The sequence below is a fragment of the Pogonomyrmex barbatus genome, unplaced genomic scaffold (assembly GCF_055798465.1).
Source record: "Pogonomyrmex barbatus isolate J1 unplaced genomic scaffold, ASM5579846v1 scaffold18, whole genome shotgun sequence".
Lineage (NCBI taxonomy): Eukaryota > Metazoa > Arthropoda > Insecta > Hymenoptera > Formicidae > Pogonomyrmex > Pogonomyrmex barbatus.
The window spans coordinates 22731-50338 of record NW_028297114.1 but is presented as its reverse complement, the minus strand read 5'-3'; the positions used below and the strand labels follow the sequence as shown (position 1 = coordinate 50338).

The following is a 27608-nucleotide window of genomic DNA, read 5'->3' as shown; positions in this document are numbered from 1 at the left end:
GCCTGTGCATATACTTCCGTTTTAATTCAGGTATACAGGTATACAGGTATAATAGAATACTATTTTAAATATTATATGAAGAGGAAGGAAGTCTTTATCGCATTATAGAAAGAGTGTTATCAATATCTTACTTGCATAAAAGGATAAAAGCATGGGATATACATCCCCATCTACATCGGCTACAAACTTGTCCTAGTGACATAATTCCTCTTCCTTTAAAACTCTTGAATAATTTTAGAATCCCTAACTAAAAGATTATATCGGTTTTTAATTAAAACTCAAGACAGGGTGATCGAAAATCATTCAAGAATATTTGCCATCATTAATTTTTATTACGTTCGATAACAATTGTTAAGTTCAATCATATATTAATCTTAGATATGTAGATGGTTAAACTTTGTAATTAGTTCATCCAAGAAAAAAGTCAAAAAGTCAATTGATATGGTAAAAGAAAAGAAAAATTCAAAGAAAGTAAGTTTACTCAACTCGCTCGAAATCACAGTTAAATGGTCTTCAATCTCATCGTAGTATTATCAATGCATCACAGATGCGACTTTACCCGCGGAATACAAGGCGGAAAAGACATTACTCCCTCACAGATTTTGTGAATGTATCGCAAGTACCGGCACAAGCTTCCTCGAGTTCCCACGAACGAGTGTTTCCAACTACCGCCTCGCAATTACAGGTGACGATAAACGCTTAACGAGCGATGTAATTAACGAACGATCTTTGGCATATGTTAGTGGTGTCATTCCCTGGCACGCGCGACGACATGCATCCCGTGCAGAGATCAACGACGATTGACAATCGCGGGCTCAGCATCAATGGAATGACTGGAATGCAGCAGAATGCGTCACGCACGCATCGCTTACTTACCGACAAGCTCCGTACGTACGCCTACCAGGAGAGTGGTCACTACCAGAAGGGGCACCTGTCGTCGGCGCGGGCACAGCACGGCACGTTTCTCACCCATGATCATGTCGCACGTGTGGTCGCACGCGTGTAGCGCGACACGAGGGTAGTCGCTGCCGCGTCGAGACTGAACTCCCGACCTGCCGCGAGGCTACGTACATCCGACGCGCACGAGGCGAGTCACCCCTTTGCATCCCTCTACCTGCTTTCCCCCTCCCCACCGATCTCCTTTTCGTATCGCACCCCGTTGCGCACCCCGCGCGCGAGCGAGACCGAACCGGAGGGGTTGCTCCGACCAGCGCGCCGTTCATCCCTACCACACAACGGCCAACACCGTTCATCCCTCTTCGACGTGCCGTGACGCGATCACAAGGAGGATGAGACCCCCTCGTCGCGGGGGGCACTATTCGCCATTCGCGTCGACGCTCCCTTAACCGGCCGGTCGACCGGCCGGCTGGTTGACTGACTAGCTAGCTAGCTAGCCCGGATAACTCGCCATGTGCGCGTGGCGAGCTTTGCTTTGAGAGTTACGCTGGACACACCTGGATTTACTTAGAGCCCGGTGATTACGGCGAGACCAGAGCGCCTGGTGTTAAGCCTCCTCTCGCAGTCGGACTTATTTCACGCGTCGCTACAGGTGAGCGCGTCGCTTCCTTTTCAATGCGCTGTTAAGACCGGGACGCGAGAAGACGGAAAAGTAAGATACACAGTGACGAACGAGACAATATTCTAGTCTTATTGTTAGTCGACGTCAAGTAAAAATTTATCTACTACCATTTAGTATTACAATATAATGTTTCATTGTTTGTTATTATTAATCATCAGAATCGTTGTTCAAAATCAGATTTTCTGAACCTCCTTCGCGCTAAAAGTAAATGCTATGATAAAAATAAGATCAAATTTCAAAATATAATAATATAACATATAAATATAATAAGAACGAGAAAAAAGCGATGCGGGTGTTTCCGATAAGGATGACGTTTGTAAGAAAAGTAGAAATGACTAAGATAATAATTTCATGAAGTAATTAATCAAAACGCCAATGTGCCGAGACAAAGTCTAAAAAAATAAAGTTTGAATGGGAAAATTATTGAATGAAGACTGTCTTGTTAATCTGATTTATAGCATCCAAAGCTCAAAGGTATCTTTTCTCGGGCACGCAGCGCGTGATGTTTATAATACGAGTTAAATTATATTTACTTTGCTGAAACCCGGCTCCTCCGTGTAGAGATACAAGTGTGGAATATTTGCGTAACGCGATGCAGCACGAAATGATTTAAATTCTGCGCTCCAACGCTACACCTCTCCACTTTTGGCAGTCATGTAAGAACGAGAATCGATGACGCTCTCTACGCGATAAAACATTCAAATCTAAAAGGAGAGTTGCTCTCTGCGATACGAATACAAACAAAAAGATTTTCACCGAAGAATGAGTCCATCGAAAAGTTTGCTCTTTGAGAAGTTACATTATATTTACTCAATATATTATATATTATGAAATCAGTTACAAAATAAAAATTAAGATATTATTTTAAATATGATTGGATATCGATGTAACTTAATAGAATAAGTAAAGTAATGTATTCACATTTAGCTAATATTTTCCGATTCTACCGAACTTATCGAATATAAAGATCGCGTTTAATGTATCAAGAGTGGACCAGATACGAAATTGCATTTAATTAAATATAAAAATTAAAACTGTTAAAAAAAAATTGCTGAAAAAAGCAGAAAGAAAAGCGAGAGAAAAACATAAAATAGTTTTACGAGCAACAATTGTGTATTTTATTTAACATGCATCGATATACTCAAATAAAAATTCTGACATATATACGATAAGCTCGCTTTATTCGGATTATCGTCCCGACATTGTGCCATCAAAGAGAATCTTGTCAATCAAGCCACGTCACTAGCATCCTTGTTGAACCATGGAAACCATAGGTTCGCTCGAGAATTATCTGAAGCTGAAATGCGATGCGTTCGACAACTGTTTCGATTATTCGTGGCAGAATCTCCCTCTCGATCGGTCGGCTAATGCAGGGAGGTCAGGATTGTATCAAATTGAAAGTTAATTTTCTTTACATCAGAAGCTTGTATATTTTACTTAAATTGCCCGTGACGTGAAAATCATTGTATAACTACTGAAAAACTATTCTAGGCGCCTGATAAAGGAACCTGACGAGTAATTGGAAAAATCGGCGAGCGCGAAACTTTAGACTATCGATTCCTCGTACACAGATTGGAGAGCTGACCGGGATAAAAAGGACGGATCCTCCTAAAGGCTACGCGATCTCAGTCAAAAGTAGACTATCCCGAAACTTTGTTCCACCGCTCTCTGGTACAGGAGGCACACTCAGAGAACGCTTTAGGCCAAAGACGTCGTATTACGTAATTCTATCGAATGGTCCGCCCACGCGTTGCGAATGCCAGCAGCATTCGGGTGATGTACGATCCAACGAAACGTGCATGAAGGACATTGTATCACGGGCCCGATGATATATCCCCTTCAACACAACCTCGAAACTCCCCGGCAAGCATACGACGCGGAACAGCCCTTCCCGCGACTCCTCGGCCCTCCTGAATGCTGCACAACCAATGTCGCTCGATTACACACATCGTCGATCTGCCTGGAGGCTCCTCAAGTTGGCCGATGTGTTATACGCGCGCGTCTGCGGCGATACTCCGGTCGAACGAGTCTGACGTCTGACTATTGCACGCATGATATATCTGGCGCGCATAAAATGCCGTTATGTAAATTCCCGAGAACGCACCGCGGAAGTTACGAAATGTATTCTCATGTGTACGATGTCCGAGAACCAGAGAAAGCCCTTATGTTATATACGTATTCTAAGTTATATATACGACAACCTATAACCGTCGTATTTGCATTAATTTAATCCGCATTTGCATTTGCGCTGTCGCGATTTCGTGGTTTTCGCCTGGCAGGAACCGCCGTCGATTACCAAGACAGTTTGAGAACATTTTGTGCCCAGGCTTTATACTAATTGCGAGACGGGATAATATACTTTGAATATAAAGAATATGCGTATTGTAGAAAGAGGATTGGGAGAAGCATTAATTTATTCGGATGAATCAATCACCTGATCGCGAAATATTGCAAAATCGCTTTTTTACATTTTCCGCAATTTCTATGCAAACCCCGCAGACGATAATCGATGGCTCAATTTCGTCTCTACCTTTCGTCAGATCGAAGACAATGGCTATCCGTTTTTCCGACAAATTTTTCCTGCTACCCTCTCTGGTGTCGTCGCGCTTTGGCGTGTCCTCCGGCTCGGTGATCGCTACGCGGTAAAAATTTATCGTGGAAAATTGAAGTGCCACGGAATAATTGCTCGATCAGAAGCGATCGAGATTCCAGATAGCAAGCCCCAAACGATCGAGCCACGCGATAGAGCCCGACCCCCGATTATTGCGTGCCGTTTCTATGCCCTCCTCCTCCCTCCCCTTCCCTCCATCCCTGGATCGGAGTACGAGGACTCACGAAACTGCAACCGACCCTGTCAATTATGATATTCCGCCAAACTTTTAATTTTTAGCCCTCGGCTCTTATTGATCGTTCCGATAATTTAATATTATGCTATCGAGCACGTGTTTCACGGAATAGCGTACATAACGATAATAGATTCTTATTATATATAAATTTTGCAACAAACATGAAAATTGCCCATTGCGTCTGGATCTTCATTTTTATTCATGCGAATAATATTCGGGAATAATGTTCGGACAATTTAAAGAAATTTTAAAAAAATTTCATCACTTTTAGAAAAATTCGAGATCAAAAACAATGCAGAACAATATTCCCGTTTTTCTATATTGGACAAATTTTATATTGTGCGCAAAATTCAAAAAGATGCAAGAAGGTTCGACAACCAATGACGCATATAAACTCACCATCATCCGATTGGACGGGCGCGGCAATCTCCTGTTCCGATTAATCCCTTTACAGTCATCCCTCGATGTTCCTCAATGTATAAGCCGACCCTCGATGTCTCTTCATGTTTCCAGGTTGGAATACTACACAGGACAGTACACAAAACACTCGTCGATCGGATGCTACGAAATACATGACGTGCGCGTGTTAGGAGACAACGAATCATTCTATTGAACCGGCAATCGAAAACGCGATGTGAAACATTCGAAACTTCGAACATTCACCAATCGCTGAAACTGAGAGACGCGGTAATCGCGGTAATCATGTACGAGCCAATTAATACGTCGGGATGATCACCGCCAATAGAGTCGATACTCCTACCACTCGATTGTACGTGAGTCACTCAAAATGAATGAAAAAGATGCGAAGACATGAAGTGAATGACTATGCAATCGACATTCGCAAAATAAACATCATAACGACGCAAAAAACGCAACAGTTCGGTCACGTACACTCACTCCTAACTTCACACGCCCCGTGTCGAGATCGCTTGGCTGCGCGGTGCCTTAAAATTCAATTACTAATAAATGCATTAACTACGATCTCGTAGCTCAATTAGCACATCACAGTGATCGCCCGTTGTTAAATTCAGCATTCTCGACACTCACATTGTACGCGCTGACTCAGTCAAGATATGTAGATGAAAAAAAACGCAAAAACGCGGAGCGAACGCGATCCTTTACACATTCGTATATAAACATTCGTATATCATGACGACGCGAAAAGCGCAGCAATTCAGTCACGTGTTTCGCGCGTCCCGCACCGAGCTCGCTCGGTTGCGCGAGTCCTTGAGATTGAATCATCAATAAATGCATTAATTATAGTCGTAATACAATTAATACAAAGCAATGATCGCCCGTTGTTAGATTCGATACTCCCGAATGAATGTACTGAATTGTACGAATAACTCACTCGAGAGACGAATGAAAAAGACACAACATGCAGAGCGAAATTGACTACCACGATCGAATACAATTCGTAAATAAAACGAAAACAATTCGTAAACATCACGACGCGCGGCAATTCGGCCACGTGACCACATCAAGATGACTTGATTGTGTGGCGCCTCGAGATTAAAAAGATGAAAACATTATCACCGAAAGTTCGGACTATCGTACAAAAATATTCATAACTTATACACGTTTTTTCCATCAATATGTGTCTTTGGTGAGTTATAAAACTTATAACACAAAATAATATAATATTAAAAAGTTTTTTGCGCGCAAACATCGAGCCGATAAAAAATGTGAGTATTGATTATAAATATTAATAAATTAATTATGGTCACGTAGTCTAGTTAATACATCATAATCATCGCCTATTGTTAAATTCTCTCTCTCGGGACGAGCCAAAACGTTTGTATAAAAAAAGATTTCTTAATATTTTAAGACATTAATAAGAATATCAGTTTATATTACTTAAACATTAATGAGATAATTGATTTATCCAAATCCGAGTTATTTAATTATTCATTACGATATGAAAAGTATAAAATAATGACGATAGAATGAAATTTTTATTGTAATTATAAAGTATATGATGAGATATATTATATACGTAACTGTAGAAATTTTATTTAATTACGAAGTAATCATGAAATAAAAATAATGTCAAAGTTGTAAAGAGAAAAAATAGTTAAAAAGGACTGTTTACTCTATGTACACTCTGTGGATTAAAAATTACGACAAAATAAAACACACATTCAAGCTTTTTATGCCCATTTAATTTTTATCGACAGCAATTAAAAATTATTGGAAAAATTATCACAAGTCAGCACCATCGTTTCTCATCGTTCTTACTGACATTTTCACGTCAATTGACTTATTATTATGAGCTATGAAACTTTTAGGATCTTGCTGAGTTTCGATATAGCTTTAGCAAGACATATATGTATAACAGTGAAAGATTTCATACTATAAATTATTCTATAAAATACATATAATAAATGTCGCGACAATTACGGTGCAATGTGCCGATATCAGAAAATTTTTATGACAGAATGAGTAGCTGGACATCATGTAAACTATCACTGTAAATCATCGATATAAAATATTGATCTCTTTTATTTATTGCCTTTTTCGCCTCTTTTCTTTCAATCTCATTAGAAAAAATTTAAAATAATTTTTCTTTATCGCGGAATGAATTTAATGAAAAGTTCCTCGCGAGTTTGCTCACGCGTTGAATGATGACGTTCATCGAAATCTACAAATCGACTTTTGCACGAATATTTCACGGTAATGTCCTCGTGAACGTGCGAGCATGTCGGTGACCATGTCGTCGACGACGAACACAAGCCGTAGCGCAAAGCCGTTTTGACGCACGCAATCCCGAAGTTTCCATTATGATACTTCCACGTGGCTCGTACGAGCTCGCGGGGACGAGCAATTCTCGTGCCTACGAGCCGCCACGTCAATCAGTCGCCTTTACGAGCGCGGGTTATCCGATTCATGGAAAAGAAATATTAGTCGTACTCTCCACGAATTTGCTCCCGCTCAGTCAGAACGATTGGCAATCTGACAATTTTCTGACTACAAATCGTTGCGCGTCTTTATTGCTTCTGATTGCATAATGACGTAATAAAGGTAGCACAAAGTTTTAACGTTACGACATGTTACGACCTCCAGATCGATGCGACATTTGGTCCACTTTGTGCAAATCAAATACGGCAAATCACAATTTATGCAAATCCTGGATTGTTCTTTATAGTACACGAGAGCTATATTTCAGCTGAAAAGTTAATTTCCTTTCCTTTATCGGCACGCGCTTTTTGTTTTTCTTTTATTAAATTGTGTAAAAATAATGTATGTATAAAAAAATCATATATAAAATACGTGAAAGGAACGTCCGAAAAGATTAAAATAAATTAGCTAGCATTTAATTGACGCAACCAAGCATTCGATGCAGATCTTTGTTCGTTAAAAGGATATTCTTCTTTCGTGATCGGGGAAAGATTTTTACAAAAAGAGAAAAACCACTCGTTTTCTTTGACTGCCGGACTTAAACGTAGTCCGTATTCTAGAGGCGATAAATGAGATCGGACCGAAGTCTTAAGAAGGAACTATCGGTATTAAGGTGACGATAGCGGAACAATGGGGCGAGAGAAAAGGGGGTGGTTGAGTGATCATTCGGCATCAGTCAGAAACGATTTCGCCGCGGCAGATTTCGCTCGTAGTGGCGGTTCGTAGTTAGTCGCGGGGCAAGCCAGACAAATGTTCAGTTACCTCCCTTAAAGGGGGCGATGTAGAAATGCAATGTGCGAGGTACTGTAAGTAAGAATAAGTGAAGCCAACCAAGTCGAGCGGTGGCCGCGTTCCCTCGAATCCTTCCAAACAATACGACGACGAGGTACGATGACGATTGCGTATGTAAAATTCTCTTCTACCACTGCGTCTATCGTTGCATGGCGCGTTACAGCGCGTTACAAGTCGAATTAGGTCGTCCGCTTCGTAAGCGGCTGCCATTTTTTAGAAGACGCCTGTAATGACGTGCTACGTGGTTATAAGTCGAGCGCACAATTCGAGACAAAAGACGGAGAACGCGACACGGGATATTGCCGTCAGAATTGCGCAACGCAAAACGCAAAACGCAAGAATAATTTTTGAACGTTACAAATGAACGTGGATATAATTTAAAGGCGAATAAAGCTTTGAATATTTCCATCCTTCATCCTTCTGTATGTGATGTATATAATGGTGTTTTCTCGACACGGCCTTCTTTCCCTCTCGCTCCCCGGTGAACTTCGCGTTTCTTTCTATATTTGTCAAAGACGACGAACGCCATCCTATGGAAAATTTGTAGCTGCTACTCGAAATCGGGTGAAGCAGACATCCGTGTGATTCGAGAGTAAGGATTTTATTGGATTCCATCCTACGTACCTTTTATTGGCTCTCTATGGAACGATCACGGCGACCCCCTTTGAGGACCCAACGTATACGTAGTCGTGCATAAATGTATGTACGTATGAGACGCGAGCATAAATATATCGAGCTATCTGACTTCTCTTGTCGATCTAAACGCTGAGATGGTCCGACTTACTGGACTGTTTAATTCGACGACGGAAAGATCTTTTGATGTCTTTCTCAAGTAGAAGAGAACCTCATGAGTAGCCCTCATGCAAAATATGATGTGTCTAAAGAGAATATAAATTATGAAAAATTCATACGTTCTCCCTGTGTATTTCTTTTTAGAAATCAGAATTTATTATACATGAGATAAATATTTTATATAGTAAAATTGCGTATAAAATAATTATAAGATTATAATGCATTAGATGTGTGAGTTTTAATTACACACACACACACACACACACACACACACACACACACACACACACACACACACACACACACACACACACACATTTATAAATATATAAATATAAATATGTATATATAATATATAATATATATTATTATATAAATTTAAAGTATTTAATGCAGTTTTTAAAAAAAATGGATATGTTAATTATTCAATTAAGATAATCAATTAATTCCTAATCCATTGTAACGATACTAGCGATTTTGCAGTATATCGTCCGTATATGCGATATTCTAATGGCTAATTTCACGGTGGCTGATCAAATCTTTTCAAAAAACGAAAGCTCACCGCGTGTGCGATCGATCACGCTAACGACGAACGAAACTACGAAACTGTAAGCTGCCTTTTCGATAATACGTGGCGAAATGCAACGTTATCGAACTTTACTTCAGAACTCAAAGCCAACTACGTCAGAAAAACACGAAGAAGAGAACCGTGCACGAGAGACGATATGTCGACAGTTGTTTTACGAAGAGATGACATTATATTTTATCAGGAGAAATAACATATCCCTCTCCCGAGAATTTCTTTGTATAAAGTTATAATTGTACTCTCAAAAGAGCACATTTTTGCTCTACGTAAACGTAACGAGCTTGACCGAGAATTCTGACATAGGAAATACTCGAAGGAACCAATCGTCGATGTTGAATCGATTTCCGAATGATATTTTTTTTCATGCACGTCATGCGAGCAACGTGCGTCGTAACATCCTACGCGACACCCTTTGTTTACGCGCGCGGTTTGCACCACGTATCGCGTACCGGATTGTCGGATGCGGACGATCTTTCGCGTTTATCTCGCGCAAAACAATGCCCGCTTCGAGGGAAGAATTAATTGGAACGTTTGAAAACATCATCGCGACGAGCCGATTACAAAGTCACAGCTCGCGCACAGCCAAGCAATAAATATTAGAGCCTTTCGCTTCTTATTCACCCTCACGAATATTGTATCATTTTGATAAAAAAAAAAAAAAAAAAGAGAGAGAGAAAAAGGAATAAAAAGAGCTCTCCAATGTAACCGCTTTCGTGACGAGCGAGGGATGCGGGACGCCATTTGCTGGCCGCGAATTGAACAGCTATCGATATAAAGAGGACAGCTATCGATATAAACGAGAAAAAAATCGTGGCTAGCCTGCGGTCGATGGGCAAGATACAAGGCAATATCGATTGAATATTAGGATCTGCGGGGCATGCGAAACCGGCGCGCACACATTAGCCTCTTTGACTTGCTAAATAGATTAATTTGAATGTTTAAATTCCGGCTTCGTGCAACTCAATTTGCGAGAAGACTCCGCATCTGGTTAATTCCTTTCCTTCGTCCCGCGGGCCACCTCACGTTTCTCCTCCACCCCTGCTTCTCTTGCTCCTTCTGCTTCGCTTCCTCACATCAGCCAACACCGAAGCCACCCCGAAGCTGGACTGTTAACTTCCTGCACATTTCGTCGAGCGTCCGACATACGGAAACGTCCAATACACCACTCTCTATACATTCCCTCAAGCCTTCACATGATTCTTCTCTTAATTGGAGAGTATTATTTGCGCTCCACTACGCTTGATCTTTTATGGCGACTTCTCGATTGCCAACCCCATCAGACACGACAAAAAAAAAGATCAGAATGCTAATAGAGATTCGGATCGCGTTCGTCACTTAACATAATTCGTGGCTGGTGGCAGTGGTGAGATCGAGAAAATGGCAAAGATGCTGTAGAAATAATGAAACCGCAGTATGCCATAAATTTACAACTATCGAACCGATACTTCGTCGGTCTGCAATTAAATTCTTACAGCGCAGTCTCCAATAATAATGGTATACTTATCGTCCGCCTGATCGCTTATCGACAAATCTATGTTTAGCGCTCATCAATTGAATATAATAATTCGTTATTCTTAATTTTATAAAATATTCTAAACAAATAAAATTCCTTTTTTTTGTAATTTTTTTTGTTTTTGTTATATTTGAGGTCTCCAACGTAAACATAAATTATTGAAATTCACGAAAATTCACCTACAATGTTATGTGCGATATAGTATAAAAGACACTTGAAAAATTAGAACACCTGCCAATAATAATCTACATACTGATATGCATACACGTCATAGTACTACGTATAAACATTGTTAATAAAAATGCAAAATTATAGCTCTAATTTCAAATTATAGACTCCATCACAAATTGCAGAATAATATTTTCATAAATCGGGACAGCACGCGAATGTAGTTCCGGCTACCAAAAATTTATACGCCTTAGACATCCATGTCAGGAATATTGCAGAGGTCAGCTCGTAGTGCAATGGAATGGGCTTCGCTCTGAAAATATCGTTTTCTTTATCATTGTAACCTTTACACTACTCTCAATATACTTTTCATCGTGTTCTTACCATATTTCAAGTTGTCGAGTGTATGTGTAGTATCTTAATTATAGAGAAACATAACATTTGCTCTGTAGTAGACACTTGAAAAAATATATTTCACAATCATATGTTCTACATTTGAGATATATTCAAAACAAACATTGAGAATAATTAAATGATAAAACTTTTAAATATACATTTTTTTATATATTAATATGAACAGTTCAAAACTGTATAAGTTTTCTAAACTATCTAAACTTTTTTATCGTACATATCGAGTATTTATCGAGCATTTTATTTACAATATAGAAACTCTTATAACAATAATCTTCTTTCTTAACACGCTCCGTCTCTTAATTTGTAAAAATCTGTGTAAAAATTTTAACTATTAGTCATAATTTCTCAAAATTTTTAATATCTTGATGTTAGATTTGTAATAAACATACTGTAATATACATGTGTGTGTGTGTGTGTGGGGGGGGGGGTGTTATACATACAGGGTGTCCGGCATCGGTAACATCACCTCTCGTGTGCAGAGCTGGTAAAACTGAACTGAAAAGTCACCGAAAAGTTAAAAATCATCGTATTAACCCGGCCCACCGGCAAATGCAAGCGCGCGATAAGATTCTCCCGCCCGGCGATTATCATTGATAGGCGCGTGAGGAATTGTTTATTTCAAACGGCAATAGCTACGCACGAGCCGCTTGAAGTGATGATCGGCAAGAGTATCTTACCGCGCGCTTGCCGGTGGGCCGGGCTAATACGATGATTTTTAATAATTAATAACTCGATAATTATCGTGAAAATTGCAAAATAATAGAAGAATTTTTTATTCAGTTTTACCAGCTCTATCTACACACGAGAGGTAATACGACCGATGCCGGACATCCTGTATCACACATACACACGCACACGCGCGCACACACACACACACACACACACACACACACACACACACACACACACACACGCACACACACACGCACACGCACACGCACGCATGCACGCACGCACGCACGCACGCACGCACGCACGCACGCACGCACGCACGCACGCACGCACGCACGCACGCACGCACGCACGCACGCACGCACGCACGCACGCACGCACGCACGCACGCACGCACGCACGCACGCACGCACGCACGCACGCACGCACGCACGCACGCACGCACGCACGCACACACGCACGCACGCACGCACGCACGCACACACACACGCACACACAAAATGTGTGTGTGTGTGTGTGTGTGTGTGTGTGTGTGTGTGTGTGTGTGTGTGTGTGTGTATACAGGGTATTCCAAAAAAATTGGGGGCCAAGCCATATGCAAGTGGAGCGAACTAAACTGATTGTGAGTCGAAAAGTCCTGTACTATTTTGCAATTTTTGCAATTTGCAGTTAACGAGTTATTAATTTATGAAAATAATCAAATTGCAAGCGCGCAGTGAGATAGAACCAATAAGAACGCGTTCACTGTCGCTAGGCACGCGTGGAGTTGTTGATCACAAGCGGTTTTCATCTACATACGTTACGTGCGCCTAGCGTACTTCATGTATGCCTAGCGATGGCAAACGCGTGTCTTACTGGGCAGTCCTATCTCACCGTGCACTTGCAATTTGACTATTTTCATAAATTAATAACTCGTTAATTATTGTAAAAATCGCAAAATAGTACAAGACTTTTCGACTCAGTTTAGTCCGCTTCACTTGCATATGACAGCTTAGCCATTTTTTTGGATATATAAAACTAGATTAAAGTTATCAAAATGTTCAGATAAAATATACAGACGAAAAGACTTTAAAAGAGTATAATTTCTCGTTACACAAATACTCACTCGGTCTATATGCAATCATGATGTACTTCTTCACGTCATTCTCTTGAACGGCCATCATTCGATATCTCGTACAACGATTGTAACATAGCATGTAACAGACGCTTGGAAACGTGCGATCGTTAAAATCACGACTTCTAGCGCAAATTGTCCGATTACCATCATTATCGTCGTCCTCTTTATACATGGAAGTAGTAGTAGTAGTCATCTCCTCTTCCAAACCGATCACTCTTTCCTCGTCACAGTGCTCGCAATTGCACGCTGTATCCTCGACACCCATCACGAAAATAGGCACTGCGCACATGCAGTAATTATTACAGCATCACGAGTTGCCTCTTACGGGAACGTCATGAAAATTGCCATTCAATTATTCTTATGTACATGCAATAATTATAGCTGAGAGCACTTCGTACGTGAGAGTGTATGTGTGTGTTAAAAAATTGACAAAATATTTAATTTACGGTTTTACTTTAAAATAAGCTTTTATTTACATATACATACGCAATGCAAAAATGATGTATAGCGGTCGCATGTTTGATATCTAAGAGAAATGAGATAATGCGTAATATACGAAGTCTGTTGAGTTGCAAAGTGTAATCGAAACTGAAGCTCATTAAACACTGTACTACACTGACATCTATTTGTTATTACAGTGCTGTAATAGAAAACTTTGTTCTATATGAAATCATATCATATAATATCAACATCATCGTATATAATTTTGAATGAAAAGTGTACTTATTTTTTTCGTGAAAACTCTAAAAACAATTACATAGCAGTCTTACTGTTACTGCATAATTAATGACATGTTAAGCAAGAGCGCATCTCTTGACATATGCAAATATCGTAACGATTATAGTCGTAACGATTAACTCGGGAACTATAAATAGCGAGCACATAACTGCCAATATATCGGGAACATCGGTCTGAACATTGACCTTTGATCTCGTCGGAAAGTAATTTAGTATAGATATATTGGAATTACTGTAACGATGTGAAAGCATTATTATTGATTATTTCCGCGTATTTTAACATCAACATAACGTATTCAATCACATAATTGATTACAGAATTACATTACTTTAATTGTATATATGTTTTTTTAGTTATGTAAAATAATATTAATACAAAATTATCATTTCACAAAAAAACAAAAAAATACGACTAAATATACGCGATTGTAGGTTGTTTTGAATAAATATTAAAAAATAAGACTAACATACTGTTCAAATTTATAAATAAAAAAAACTCTTGTAAACGAAATGTAAATGTTTTAATTTTTTATAAAAAATAATTAGATCTTTGCAAAAAATAATTAAATTTCTACAAAGAATATTCTAACAATAAAGAAAATCAAGAGTATTTTTGATGAAATGAAAGAATGTATAAAGGAATCGAAAAAATAAAATAAAAAGGATAACGGTACAAAATGAAACAATTTAATTGAAATAAAAAAATAGTTAATATAAAAAATTTAGTCCTATTAGACCTCAAAATATAATAAAATAATAGTACATTTTCTCAATTATGTAAAATAATATAATACTTTGTTGCGATAAAAACTTCTGTGCAATTAAAGAAGTATTTTTAACAAGTTATATTAAGAAATTAATATATTACTTTAGTATTTCGAGAAATATATTCAAATAAGGCTTATATGAAAAATGAAACGTTTGACTGTTATTAGCGAGAATTTCTCGCAAGTTTCTTCAAACGCATCTATTTGCTTTTTTTTAAATATAAATGATTTCTTTTATAAAAGCGTCGGCTGTCGTCGTATTTCGCAGCGCTCTCACGTTATCGCTTTTATGTTAATTACTCGTGGGTGGTAATACGCAGAGTAATGGACCCGCGCGAGTCGAATGAGACAGGTGGCCCTAAGGTTTTTTCTCTTGGCACTCGAAAAAGGAAAGAATAATAAATTTTAAAGTTTCCAACGTGTATTTCTGCGAAATACGTTTAAACCATTCTTGCCGATTACTTAGCTATCTTTAAATATTCGCTCTGTAAAATTAAAGCAGATCGCACATTTATTTAAAAATAAAAATAAGCATGAGCTGAAGATATATAAATACTATTATACTTTTCTTGTAACTTTTGGTCAACAATTGGTTTACAATATATTTTTAATTGATTGAAGCTCTTCACAGATTGTAGAATAGATACAACTCAACCGATTGAGAGTATCTGCGAAAGAGGCGACCGATGGAACATTTACAATACCTGGGATCTGTACGTATGTAATCTTTTAAGTACAAGCGTATACCGCTCGCTGACACCTTAAATCTTGAAAGTTTATTGCCATGACAATAACTGCCAGCCGACACAGCTAACAATTATATAATGTTCTGACTTATGGACTAATTTGCATTTTAATCCGACCGCCCATTGTTGCTCGCCATTGTCGGCGGAATGCGCACGTCGTTTACTTAAGATGGCAAAGTTCGAGAGGTTGAAACGAGGTCGTCGTCAATTTGTAAAACAATGAACGTTAGAAAATGAGATAAATGTTACAGTCACGCGACATATAAGTGTCCACTTAAAGATTAATCAAGAATGATGCAGAAAGTAATTGGTTAATAAAGATGTATTATTACATATTTTCCCTTTCTTTCTATATATATTAAAATTTATTATATTAAAAAAATCATAAGTGACATGCTTTTTCTCACTCATCACACTTGAAACTCCGGAATACAAAAGATCAAACAAATGGAAAGCAAAGTCATTGTTCGCGCGAATACTGGAAAATATTCCAATTTACGAATTAGCATGTCTTTTTCTTGCGCACCCTCTCTTTCTCTCTCTCTCTCTCTCTCTCTCCCCCTTCTCTCTCTCTTTCTCTTTCTCGCAATCGGCTCTTGACTCTATCAAAGACGCGTCCAGACCAGATCCATTTACCAAGCCGCCTGTCGATGTGAGCGACCTATCTCGCTAATTGGTAATTATTCACATCGATACCCCAATTTTTCAGCATACGAATGCGACAGCCGATACTTTTTATCGCAAAAGCAACTCATCAATTAATGGCCATTGTCCATTCCTTCATCGAAAACGAGAAAGAAAAAATTTATTTGTATGCTAATTTCAACCTGCAATGATATAATTTAATTAAAAATAAAATTATGTTTTTCTTTCCTCTTGTAAAAAACGTATATTTACCAACCATCCCGTGTAAATTATCATGACTACCGATTTAGAAGCTGATTTAGAATCAATATTCACGAATTTGTACTGCAGAAGTGATGAACAACGTAGGGATGATCCGCGGAGGGTTGATCCGGAGTAGGGGACCGCGGAAAATTGTCAATCAGTGCGACCCATCCGGACTTGATTACAGCTCCGCAATCGCGCTTATAGTCCATTCCGAACCTCAAAATCGCCCAGCCGATTTTTTATGTCGCAATCGCGAATACCGGTTGTTCATCGAGTATTCGTTGTAAAATATTGTCTGCTTGTAAAATATTGTTCTGTCCCTCTGTGCGCGCCATACGGAGATCTTTTATTGTTTTATCCGCGCGCTGTTCCTTTAATTGCGTTATCGTGTACCATCTCCTATTACGGAAAAAAATATGGAGCGCAAAGCAAATTCAGATATTCAGGATATTTCAAACTCGATCTACATGACGTCCCATAACTGGTAGGGCGCGGACGATGATTCCGCATAAAAAAAAGTATGTCGAGAATGTTGAATTAAATTTTTCGCGCGAGGTTTCCTCTTTTTTCTACAGCATCGATTTTGAAAACTGCGAGTTTAATAATGTCTCTTTTCTTTATCGATGTTATTATCATTTTTCAATCGCCGTAACTTATTAAATTGAGCGTTAAGTGAAATTACATCTTCATTGTGAGACAGTCCATCGCGCGCACACCCACAGAAAAGATTTCTGGATCTAATGCTGTTACTCTTCAAATTAGCATAAAATAGGATCGATATAGGGACAATCATATTTATTATAAAGAACAGAATATTTTAATCTTAATTGGAATATTCTTAAATCTAGACTAAAATGATCTTAATACTACAATAAATAGTAGCATAATCTTACACCAAATACTGGCACTAGTATCGGGCGATGATTTATTCTATACGCAAGAATAAACAAGCTTAAATTTGTATGTATTATTTTTAATTCAAGACAAACTGTCAATTATATTTAATTCGAGGCAGACAAATAGAAATTATTACTTTAATCTTAAAATGGTTTTAATTTTATATTGCATGAGATAACGATAAGATTAAATGCATCAAGAATAGTTTTCGTCTCATTATTAGAAATCCTTTTTTGAGAGGGCATGGATTTACACATGTGTGCGTGTCCAACGAGCGTATTTACCACTACATATGTCAAAGGTAAAAGCCCTGGCTGTTATTTTTGTCATCCAATCCGCACTGCCAGCTAGATTCTCCCTTCATTTTGTTGTATTCACGTTTTCATCTGCCTCGTGCTTGTCCAGCGCGGTGCAAAGCAGTTGAACCGAGTCGCAGTTCAATCAGAACCAATATGTCGCGCTCTCATGCGAATACACACCGCGATTTCTGCGAAAAGCGCGTTTGTACGCGTTTAAACGTGCATAAAGTATCTGAAATTTTCCTGTAAAATATGTCATTTCGAAGGCCGGTCTGCACGCGGATGTCTCTCACTCAGAATTTTCACGTGTTTGCTTGCAGAGAAGAGTCATATACGAAGATCTATAACAAATTTCTACAGCTTAGAATTTCAATTTTCTATCTACATGTAAGCGGCTGCGCGCAAATATGTGAGCTGCGCAATTAAATAACGAAATGAGAAAATGATGTTAAAAGATGAAACGATGGTGGTAGCAATGTAATATTAGTTTTTGTGTCAGTTTCTCTTCGGCTTTGCTGCGCGTGGCGCGTTCGCGGTGTCACGGTGGAATTATATGATTAAACTATATTGTAAACACGCATACACAACATATGGTCAGCCATACATCATACTTCGATAAGAGATAAGAGCTATAACTTTCCGCGATGTTACACACTGAAGTGCGCACAGCCGAGCGAATTTCCGCTGAATTGGAGAGATTAGTAGAAATCGATCGCGATAAATTTTATTTCTGGTGAAGCGCGAAATAAAATTGTGTGTGTGTGTGTGTGTGTGTGTGTGTGTGTGTGTATGTGTGTGTCACGCCAAACGGGGGAGACGAACTGGAGAAAGAAAAAGAGGGAGCGATTGACAGTTTAACGTGTCGTCGGACACGGGACGGCGTCGGAAGAGTTATTATTAATCGCAGCTCTAAAAAGCGAGTTGCGAGCAAAATGCGTGATCCTGTGCAATCGGTTGGACGTCGGCAACGTCTAGCGTGTGCGGAAACGCGCATCCTACTTAAACTGGAGCTGTCTATGCTCTTGCTATTCTATCCCCTATGGCGAGTTGCATACTAATAATAGTCGGTCACTCAATATAATAGTTGCACGTGGATGGCTAGTCATCGAACGCTTCTATAAACACACACCCTTCTATATACATATATGTGCGTGCGACGTCTACTATCTATGCACATTTGTGATTACGCTAGGGTAAGACTTCGCAGGAGATATTTCGCATGGTAGATACGTGAATGAAAGTCGATCGCGCGTATATGAGTGTGTGTATGTGAAGGTGGGCGTCGCCTTCCTCCTCCATTCACACCGATTAATGTGGTATGTGTCTATAAATTTATGTGTGCGAGATGCGTCGAGTTACATTTGAAAGGAAAAGTTCGTTAACAGATTGAATGCGAATGAGACGTGCCAGATGATAAAGTCACTATAGTTTTGTCAAATTGATTTTTCCAATTCTGATTAATCAAAATAAATTAAACGAATAAAAACGTTGGGCTTTCTGTATAAACGTACAATGTATAAATCTATACACACAATAAAGTAAAATCTATACGTTTTCGTTATTAAATCTTACGTTCGATTTCTCATCTGCAACTGAATGAATTGATTAATCAATCAATTGTGTGGACACGCGTTTCCTATCTCCGCGTCGAAACTCTGACAGTAGTACTATTGAAAATTTAAGCTCAATTGGACCTTCAAACGTGGACTCGAACAATCATAACGAGATGATCCTAGCTCTACGGATCTCAGAGTTAAATTAAGCAATCACAAATCAAATGGAGTATTCTCCAGTGGGAACCTTATAAAAAGAGAGAATAAAAAGTAATAATAGCACAAAGGTCGCCATTCAAAGAATTTTGCTTTTCGTAGGTTGCCTTTATGATAATAATAGCATCTGCCCAGGCTGCTCACGAATCCCACGCGTATGCGACCGGTTCGTGATTACGGCTACGATGTAAAAATTCACACGAGCGAAATAATTTAACGTACGTGACGCGGGAGCCCACCCTTGACTTCATTCATAAGTCGCTCTCGCGCGTTAGTAATAGGGGTCGATGCTTTGAATGTAGTATTTATAAATGTGACATGTGGGAAGAACGCGCGTTGATCGGAGATCAAGGGTCGATCCCGATAGCTCGTCGACAGAATGGAAATCATCGAAAGAGAAAATCGATGACGACGACGCGCAAAGCAACAGCTGTGTCGTCGTTGTCGTTGTCGTCATCGATCCCGATACCTCGACTCGGTACTCGTCGTCACGCGGCGTTATGTAATCCGTTAAAACAATAATGTCTCCCTACATCGTGCATTTTTCATTAATGCGAAAAAAGAAAGTGTTCTGTTTATCGCGTGCTTCACGTTTACACGCACACCACGCCGTTATGCAAACACGTTTTAATAGTTAACTCGTATAATCCGCGTATCGGGAAGCAGATATTAATGGCCCGCGATATTCCTACCAGGATAATACCGCTGCATGCTGATGAGTAACGTTCATTACGAGAGCATTACCTCGAGATAACCTGTGTGCAAGGGTGCAGACTAATCCTAGATTGATAAGTAGAATCCTGCGCGCACCGCCGTGTATTCACGACCGGTGAATCTTGCGAACTCGACGTTTCTCTACCGGATATGTAAGATCATTTCCGTAAATATAAGGTAACGTCTATCACATCGCGGATAACGAGTTAATCCAGCGAGTAGCGCTAAATTTATGGATACTAACTTATTCTTATATGTATAAGAACACTTGCGAGAATATTTTATCACTATACATTTTTATAAAGAACGCAGATTGAGGAATAACGATATCTTATGATATTCCCGTTAAAAATATTCCTGACACATATGATTATGAATTTTTGAAAGAACTTGCTGCTTATGATACATAAATAGAACACATAGAAGAAGAAAACATTAAGACTCGAGCGTTATTGCACAGTCAAATAATCACGCGGCCGAAAGTTTGTATCGAAAAATTTATTTCAGAAATGAAGTAGTATGGATAATAATGTATGACTGCTTTAAATTATTCTCGGACGTTTATTTGCGGAGGATCGATTTGAACCTTATCAGGGAATATTCATACATCGCCGCGACTTAACTTATTAACTTTATTATAGGGCACGACAGAGAGAAAAATGCAGTGACGTTAAACGGTGTTTATAGAGTACATCTAAAACGAGAATGCTCGAATAAATTATGTGCGTACGGCGCGGAGCTGCCATAACTTTGGCGTGTGGTACTGATTATGAGGGATATGAAGCTCTCTGCTGGGACGCGTATTCTATACTATGTAAGAATTAATGTGACGTAGAAAACCATCCTCTGGAGGTGACTCGGTCCTCTTCGTCTTTTTTTTTCTTTTTTGACAAATATAAATTCTCATTTCCAACGAAGATATCATTAGAATAAGATATTATTGCGTTACGTACGATATCGCGTATCTAAATGGGTTTCGAACAGATGACGATAGCATTCCAAAGTTATCACGAGGACCAGCAGTATCCCGAAAGAGGATAAGTACATCCATTGATCGTTGTAGTTTTTTAGGAAAATTTGCATTTACAATGCGCCCAAGCACTCCTTAACTCACTCCCCCGGTCTTACAGAGTAGCGATTTGAACTCTTCAAAGAGCATCAAAGCGGACTCCAGTGTTTCCTCGAAGTTGCCGCAACACACACTCGTTCGCTCATCGCATTACGTAAAAACTCGCGTAGAACCATCCCGAAGTTCTTTCTGCAATCGAACCTTTTCTCTTCACGAGCGCCTTCGCCCGAACGAGTTCTCAAATCTCTTTTATGCGTCGCGCAAAAATCCACGATTACCGCGGATCTACGCGGATCACAAAGCCGCGTAATTATGTTCGGACGGAATGCTCGCCATCGCACCGACGGTTATTTACAATTCGTTTCATCTACTTAAGCGATCATGTATATTTGAAAAAGGGATACAGAAAGAGAAAGAAAATAGAGAGAAAGAAAGGGGAGAAGGGGGAGAGAGAGAGACAGAGAGAGGGAGGGGGGAGAGAGACAGAGGACGAGGGGGGGGAGACAGAGATAGAGAGAGAGGAAGGGAGGGGGGGTGAGAGGGGAAGGAGGATGAGGAGGGGGTGGGGGGAGGGGAGGGAGAGGGAGGAGGGGTGATGGAGGGAGGGAGATGGAGAGGAAGAGGGAGGGAAGGAGGGAGGGAGAGGAAGGGAGGGAGGGAGGGAGAAAGGGAGAGAGGGAGGGAGGGAGGGAGGAGGGAGGGAGGGAGGAAGGGAGGGAGAGGGTGGGAGGGAGGGAGAGGGTGGGAGGGAGGGGGAGGGAGAGGGAGGGAGGGAGGGAGGGAGGGAGGGAGGGAGGGAGGGAGGGAGGGAGGGAGGGAGGGAGAGAGGGGGGAGAGAGAGAGAGAGAGAGAGAGAGAGAGGAGAGAGAGAGAGAGAGAGAGAGAGAGAGAGAGAGAGAGAGAGAAGAGAGAGAGAAGAGAGAGAGAGAGAGAGAGAGAGAGAGAGAGTAGAGAGAGAGAGAGAGAGAGAGAGGAGAGAGAGAGAGAGAGAGAGAGAGAGAGAGAGAGAGAGAGAGGAGAGAGAGTGAGAGGAGAGGAGAGAGAGAGAGAGAGAGAGAGAGAGAGAGTAGAGGAGAGAGAGAGAGAAGAGAGAGTGAGAGAGAGAGAGAGAGAGAGAGAGAGAGAGAGAGAGAGAGAGAGAGAGAGAGAGAAGAGAGAGAGAGAGAGAGAGAGAGAGAGAGAGAGAGAGAGGAGGGGGGTCGATCCGAGTTCGGCTCGGAGGTTCAGAAAAGTTTATCGACGCTAATTCGTCGATGAATGGGCGAGTCTCGTGTGCCGCCGGCTTGGTTTGTCCCGGAGACTTTGTAAAATCAATATCCCGCTTCCTGATATAGAAGTCTCGTTAAGCTCGATATTATCGGAGTTTTGAATACTAATTCTGTATGCCGCGTTCGTTCGCGGATAAACGAAACGCTTATTTTCGCGCGGTGTTATTTGCGAGTATTACCGGTGGTACCAACGTGGCGATCGTGTGTCCCATTTTTTGTCCACGATATCAAAGATTAATGGAGAACGGAGACGAGAACCGTGCCGAATCTATGATTAATCGACTGCTAGTTCGTTATACCGCTTACGGGAAACTATGTTTGTCCTTATTTTTTTGCGACAGTTAATTGAGATTAGCGACGATATTCAAAGAGGTGCGATATCAGAGAGATTTATAATCGTGTTACCTTTTTTAACGCTAGTTACGTAGCGATACAATTTTTTTCATGTTGCTACATTGTATGATTAGTGCAAAGTGGATATTATTGCGATATTAAAATTACATATTAGTATGTATTCATAATCATTATACTCTATGCATATTCATATTCATTAATCTTATCCCAAGAATGTATCAAATGGAAGAATTTGGCCAGTTTTACATTTGTAAAAATTTTCTTAATTTTAATTAATTAAAAATTAAGAAATGTAAACAATTTGTGTATGTCCATATGATAATATTGAATTTTAACCATATTATACCATGTTTTATTTTTATTGTGCAACTGCAAAAAGAAACTTTTATATTTTTTTATTTTTTTCCTCTTTCAAGATTTTACATTCTAGAAAGAATTAATGAAATATTAATAATATATTAATAAGAAAAGAATAAATCGCGATGCTTTCCACAATAATTGAATTTTATTGTCCGATCTATTAAAATTAAAATTAAAAATAAAATTTATTTCTAATTTGTTAATCGTATTAATTTCATTCTTTTCAAAATGTACAAATTTGTATAAAGCGATAGATTAATGAGCCATTAAACAGCCAGCTTGAAACGCAATTAAAATACAAAGGATAATTGTTTGCGCGCAATTGTCGAGTGTCAAATAATTTTGTCCCTCCTTAATGGAAGAAATTTTGTGCTAGTAGGTCACACGAAAAATGTAGGCGCAAACGCGTTACGGCACGTCTCGGAACTGCTCGGACACTGACAAATCTCTGTGCACGGTCTATTATTTGGATCATTACATGCTAACTACGTTGAGGTCCAACGTTAAAAGCATTAAGGGATAAAACGTACGACGAAGACGATCGAGGGACCATCGGAAAGCGTAGATAAAAGAGGAGGCAGAGCAACAGAGATAGAGATTAGGCGAATAGACGCGAGAATGTATGTTAGTGAAACTTTGCTCTCTGACTCTTCGAAGCGGTGCACTCGCGCACATCCACTAGGTGGTTCATCAGTCGTCTGCGGTGAATGTAGGATCCACTTCCATCCTCTTCGTCCATCGTTCGTATTTTCCTCCTGTGCAATAGAGAAGAACCATCAACGTCCCCGTCTCGAGCCGCAAAAGCTGACTACCCATCCGCGACAAGGTCGACCTTTACCCGTTTGACCAGAGAGAGCTAGATCCGCTTACGCCGGTACGTATTTGAGATTCCGTAAATCTACCAAAACTTCGACCTACGTCGCGTACTAGCTTTCCACTTATCTGCCGGGAGAGCGAGAGAGGAAGGAGAGAGAGAGAGAGAGAGAGAGAGAGAGAGAGAGAGAGAGAGAGAGAGAGAGAGAGAGAGAGAGAGAAAGAGAGAAAGGATGCGGGATCCGTGCAGTATAGAGCTGGCCAGACTATACTGTTTCCGGTACGATGAACAGTAATGCCGGGCGTAATGCGAAAGGGAATCCATGTAGATGCCACTTGCCACGGTACAAGCACACAGAGAGACACTCGCGCATGTACGCGCGGATGCACATATACGTAAACACACATTCACTGTCTGACGAAATGTTGAGAGATATCAAAACCGCACGTCCATGAGGCCGAACCGGCCCTGAACCGGCAACCCAGATATGACGGTTGCATGGCACTTCTATAATTAATTGCCACGCGGACTCGGCGTTCCGCGGGCTGATTTATGCGAAAGTGATGTCTATCTTCCCTGTGGCAACCGGCAGATATAATCTGGACTAAAAATTGTGTTATTATTACACGACAACAATTGTTTTGCTACACGTAGATGAAGTAAGATCGAAAGGCATTTCAATTCATCTGTTATTCATCTGTTATTCGCGAAGATAAAAATGGCCATGAGAGCCGAAGATAAATCGTCACTTCTACAGTTGTAGATTAGATTACAAAAAATAATATAGTTTATGTTTCCCATACCATTATTTCCATTCAAGCTTTATTGAACAAGCCACAGTGTGAGATAATTTCTGAATCTATCGCGGTCGATTATTGCTCGATAAATCTTTATTTATCGACCGCGAGACTCATCGGCCAAAATTGTACCTCCGAGTATATAGTTCTCCGAGTATATTAGTCATTAAGATTAAACCTGCCGTGCGAGAAACATCTTCTTCATTAGATAGCAATTTTACGATGTTAATAAACAAGTCATTGAAACATAAAATCGAGTTTTAGGCATTACCTATAAAATTATCTGTCGTATTGAATCTGCATTAATACTGAAAATGTTCAAACAATTGTGATATACACTTCTTGTTAGAAGTGTATCATAGATACACTTCTAACAATCCTGGAATATCTGCGTGAAATTCTTATCGTGACGCGTCGGATTTTCGGAGTTCGCTTTCGTTCCGATGTAGATAATTAATGACATACAATAATCCGTTTGATCAAAAGCGGACGGATTCGGCAAGTGACGAGTGAGTTAAATAAAAATACAACTAATACACGTCGAACGTCGGTTTAAAATATCTCCCGCGGAACGGTGAAAAAAGAAAGAGAGACTGATAAGTCGGACGAGTTCCATTGCGGTCTAATTGCCGATGAAAATGATGGGAGGGAGAAGGGATCGTATACTATCTCGTTCTCCTCGCCTTTTGTGAGGCGTATCTCTCTCATGTACACTTGATTCAACAAAGCAAATCAGACTTCGACACGCGAAGTCGGTATGAAGTATCACGCGAGGTCGCCTTATCCTATTCCCTCCCCCCCCCTTCTTCCCCGGAACTACTCCGCCTCTTTAGGCCAATCTTTTCTGGCTGGCTTCTTAGCCTTGCCCATACTTCCCTCCCCTTTGTGAAATTAGTGTCAAGCTAATTTCGCGGCTAAATTTACAAGTTTTCCTTTGATCGTGCGTTTCGATGCTACCATCCCTCATTTTATCACGGTCGTCTCTTCGATCCCAGTTCGCTGGCACGTCGCACCGCACCCGCGGTTTCACGGAAAAGCAATTGCTCCGATATTATGTACCGCATTATGAAAGTTACGAAGCAATCTTTTCTGGTTTCTTCTTCTGTTTTTTTTTTTCATTTTTGCGCGGGGAGGATAGGAAGAAAAAAAGAAAGCATGCGATCGCCGAGTGTTATAGCGTTCGTACCAATTTAGACGAACCGATCGGGAACCCCCCTGTTACGAACGGGATTCACGAATGCGGGATTTACGAGCATTCAACGAATGGGAACGACAAAGTATATTATTCGTTTGTTGCGTCGATCCCTATTACGCGCCCCCACACGCGCGTTCTCCATCCCTTCTCTCACCCCGGCGAAATAATCGGCGAGAATATACATTCACGCGTATGGTTTGCGAGATCCATCATATTGTACTCGTATTAAGCAATTACAAATGAATAATCTGTCGATCAAAGATTCCGATTTGCGATCAATATTTACATTTACAAATTGATTTTGTTCCACAATATGGTGGAGTTTTATTGAAAAAATAACCTTTGAATAAACAAAATTGATTTTCGATAAAAAAAAAAAAAAAAAAGAAAAAGGATATCCAGTCTCTTCGATACATTTTGTATTGACGTAATAATGATTTCGTCTAACCGGATACAGGAATAATTTTTAAATCAGTCAAATAATCATTGCATTAACAATTGATTATGATTGTATTATTCTCCAGCAAATTAATTTGAATGCATTTTATTTATAGATAATTTTATTTATAGTTAATTTTGTGTATTTTGATAATTCTTTGTCTTATTTTATATTCGTTGTTACGACTTAATTATTCTTATGCCTAATCAAATCTTTGAATTATTATCGAGATGACCTGCGTGAAAATAGAACCAACAAGAATCCGGTCTCATTTGGAGTATAACTACTGAAGAACTGGGATTGCAACAACATCGGAACTACGTAACTTTTAAACGCTGCTGGGCATGTGTTAAACTAGGTTCCCGCACCGCTTGGAATTAGCATTTTGACGACCCTTTTAAGAGACTGAAACGCGATCGAACTGGGACCTATAAGCTTCGAGAAGCGAAAAAAAATAATCGTTGTCGAATATTTCTCTTTTTTCCCATAACGTCGAAAGACCGAATGAACGCGTTGCGGAAAAAAATACGTGCGATATTGTGAATGTATACATACTGAGAACATGTTATATTTGTAACAGCACGAAATATTGACTTGCATTGAGCGTTACTGTTTGCGTAACAGTGCCGCATTGTTATTGTAAAGATCGGATTGCTTTGATGTATTTAAGGAAAATTTAACGTATGGTATAACGTTTATAGATTACGTTTATAGACGTTTGCGTTGATCTGATCTAAATCTTGTTTAATATTCTTAAACAATGTAAAATTTATTTTTATATATAAAAAAAGAAATCAACTTTAAAATAAAATGTAAAGAATTCAATTTGTTTCAATATTATGAAATATTCTAATCTTCTCAATTCAGTTAGAATAAACTCTAAGAAAGATGAATATGTCAAATTAATTCACATTTCACGACACTGCATTGTCACAAAATAGTGAATGACAGCGTTCTCATTACTGTTTAATTTAAAATATATAAAAATTGCAAGTACTTGTAACAAATAATTTGTAAATTTACAACTAATTTATTAACAAAGAGATTGTTAATTCAGACTGCAAATTTTTCTAAGAAAATAGTTGTTTAATTTAGGCACATATAAAAAAATGCGA

At 39.5% G+C, this 27608-nt stretch overlaps 2 protein-coding genes across 10 annotated transcripts in view; both read right to left on the bottom strand.

The window, feature by feature from the left end:
* Window positions 1–1100, bottom strand: part of LOC105428791 (neurotrimin) — a 148362-nt gene extending 147262 nt beyond the window's left edge. For 2 of the 3 annotated variants that reach the window (XM_089074999.1, XM_089075000.1), the window contains exon 1: window positions 877–1100. In XM_089074999.1, coding sequence (XP_088931125.1) covers window positions 877–979 — 103 coding nt within the window. In that variant the 5' untranslated portion in view covers window positions 980–1100. The remainder of the gene's footprint in view (window positions 1–876) is intronic. The other variant, XM_089074998.1, reaches the window with a different exon arrangement.
* A 10003-nt stretch (window positions 1101–11103) lies between these two features.
* On the bottom strand, window positions 11104–14518 carry LOC105426959 (uncharacterized). 7 transcript variants are annotated; one of them, XM_089075001.1, is made up of 5 exons: window positions 13864–14516; window positions 13744–13767; window positions 13366–13656; window positions 11559–11632; window positions 11104–11487 (listed from the first exon to the last, which is right to left on the bottom strand). In XM_089075001.1, the coding sequence occupies exons 1-4, from the start codon at window positions 13892–13894 to the stop codon at window positions 11565–11567; spliced, it is 414 nt and encodes a 137-aa protein (XP_088931127.1). In that variant the 5' UTR covers window positions 13895–14516; the 3' UTR covers window positions 11104–11487; window positions 11559–11564. The 7 variants fall into 7 exon arrangements, with proteins under 7 accessions (XP_088931127.1, XP_088931128.1, XP_011636724.2 ...); XM_089075002.1 differs by having other exon boundaries at window positions 11559–11591; XM_011638422.3 differs by lacking the exon at window positions 11559–11632 and having other exon boundaries at window positions 13864–14507.
* Window positions 14519–27608: the final 13090 nt, after the last annotated feature.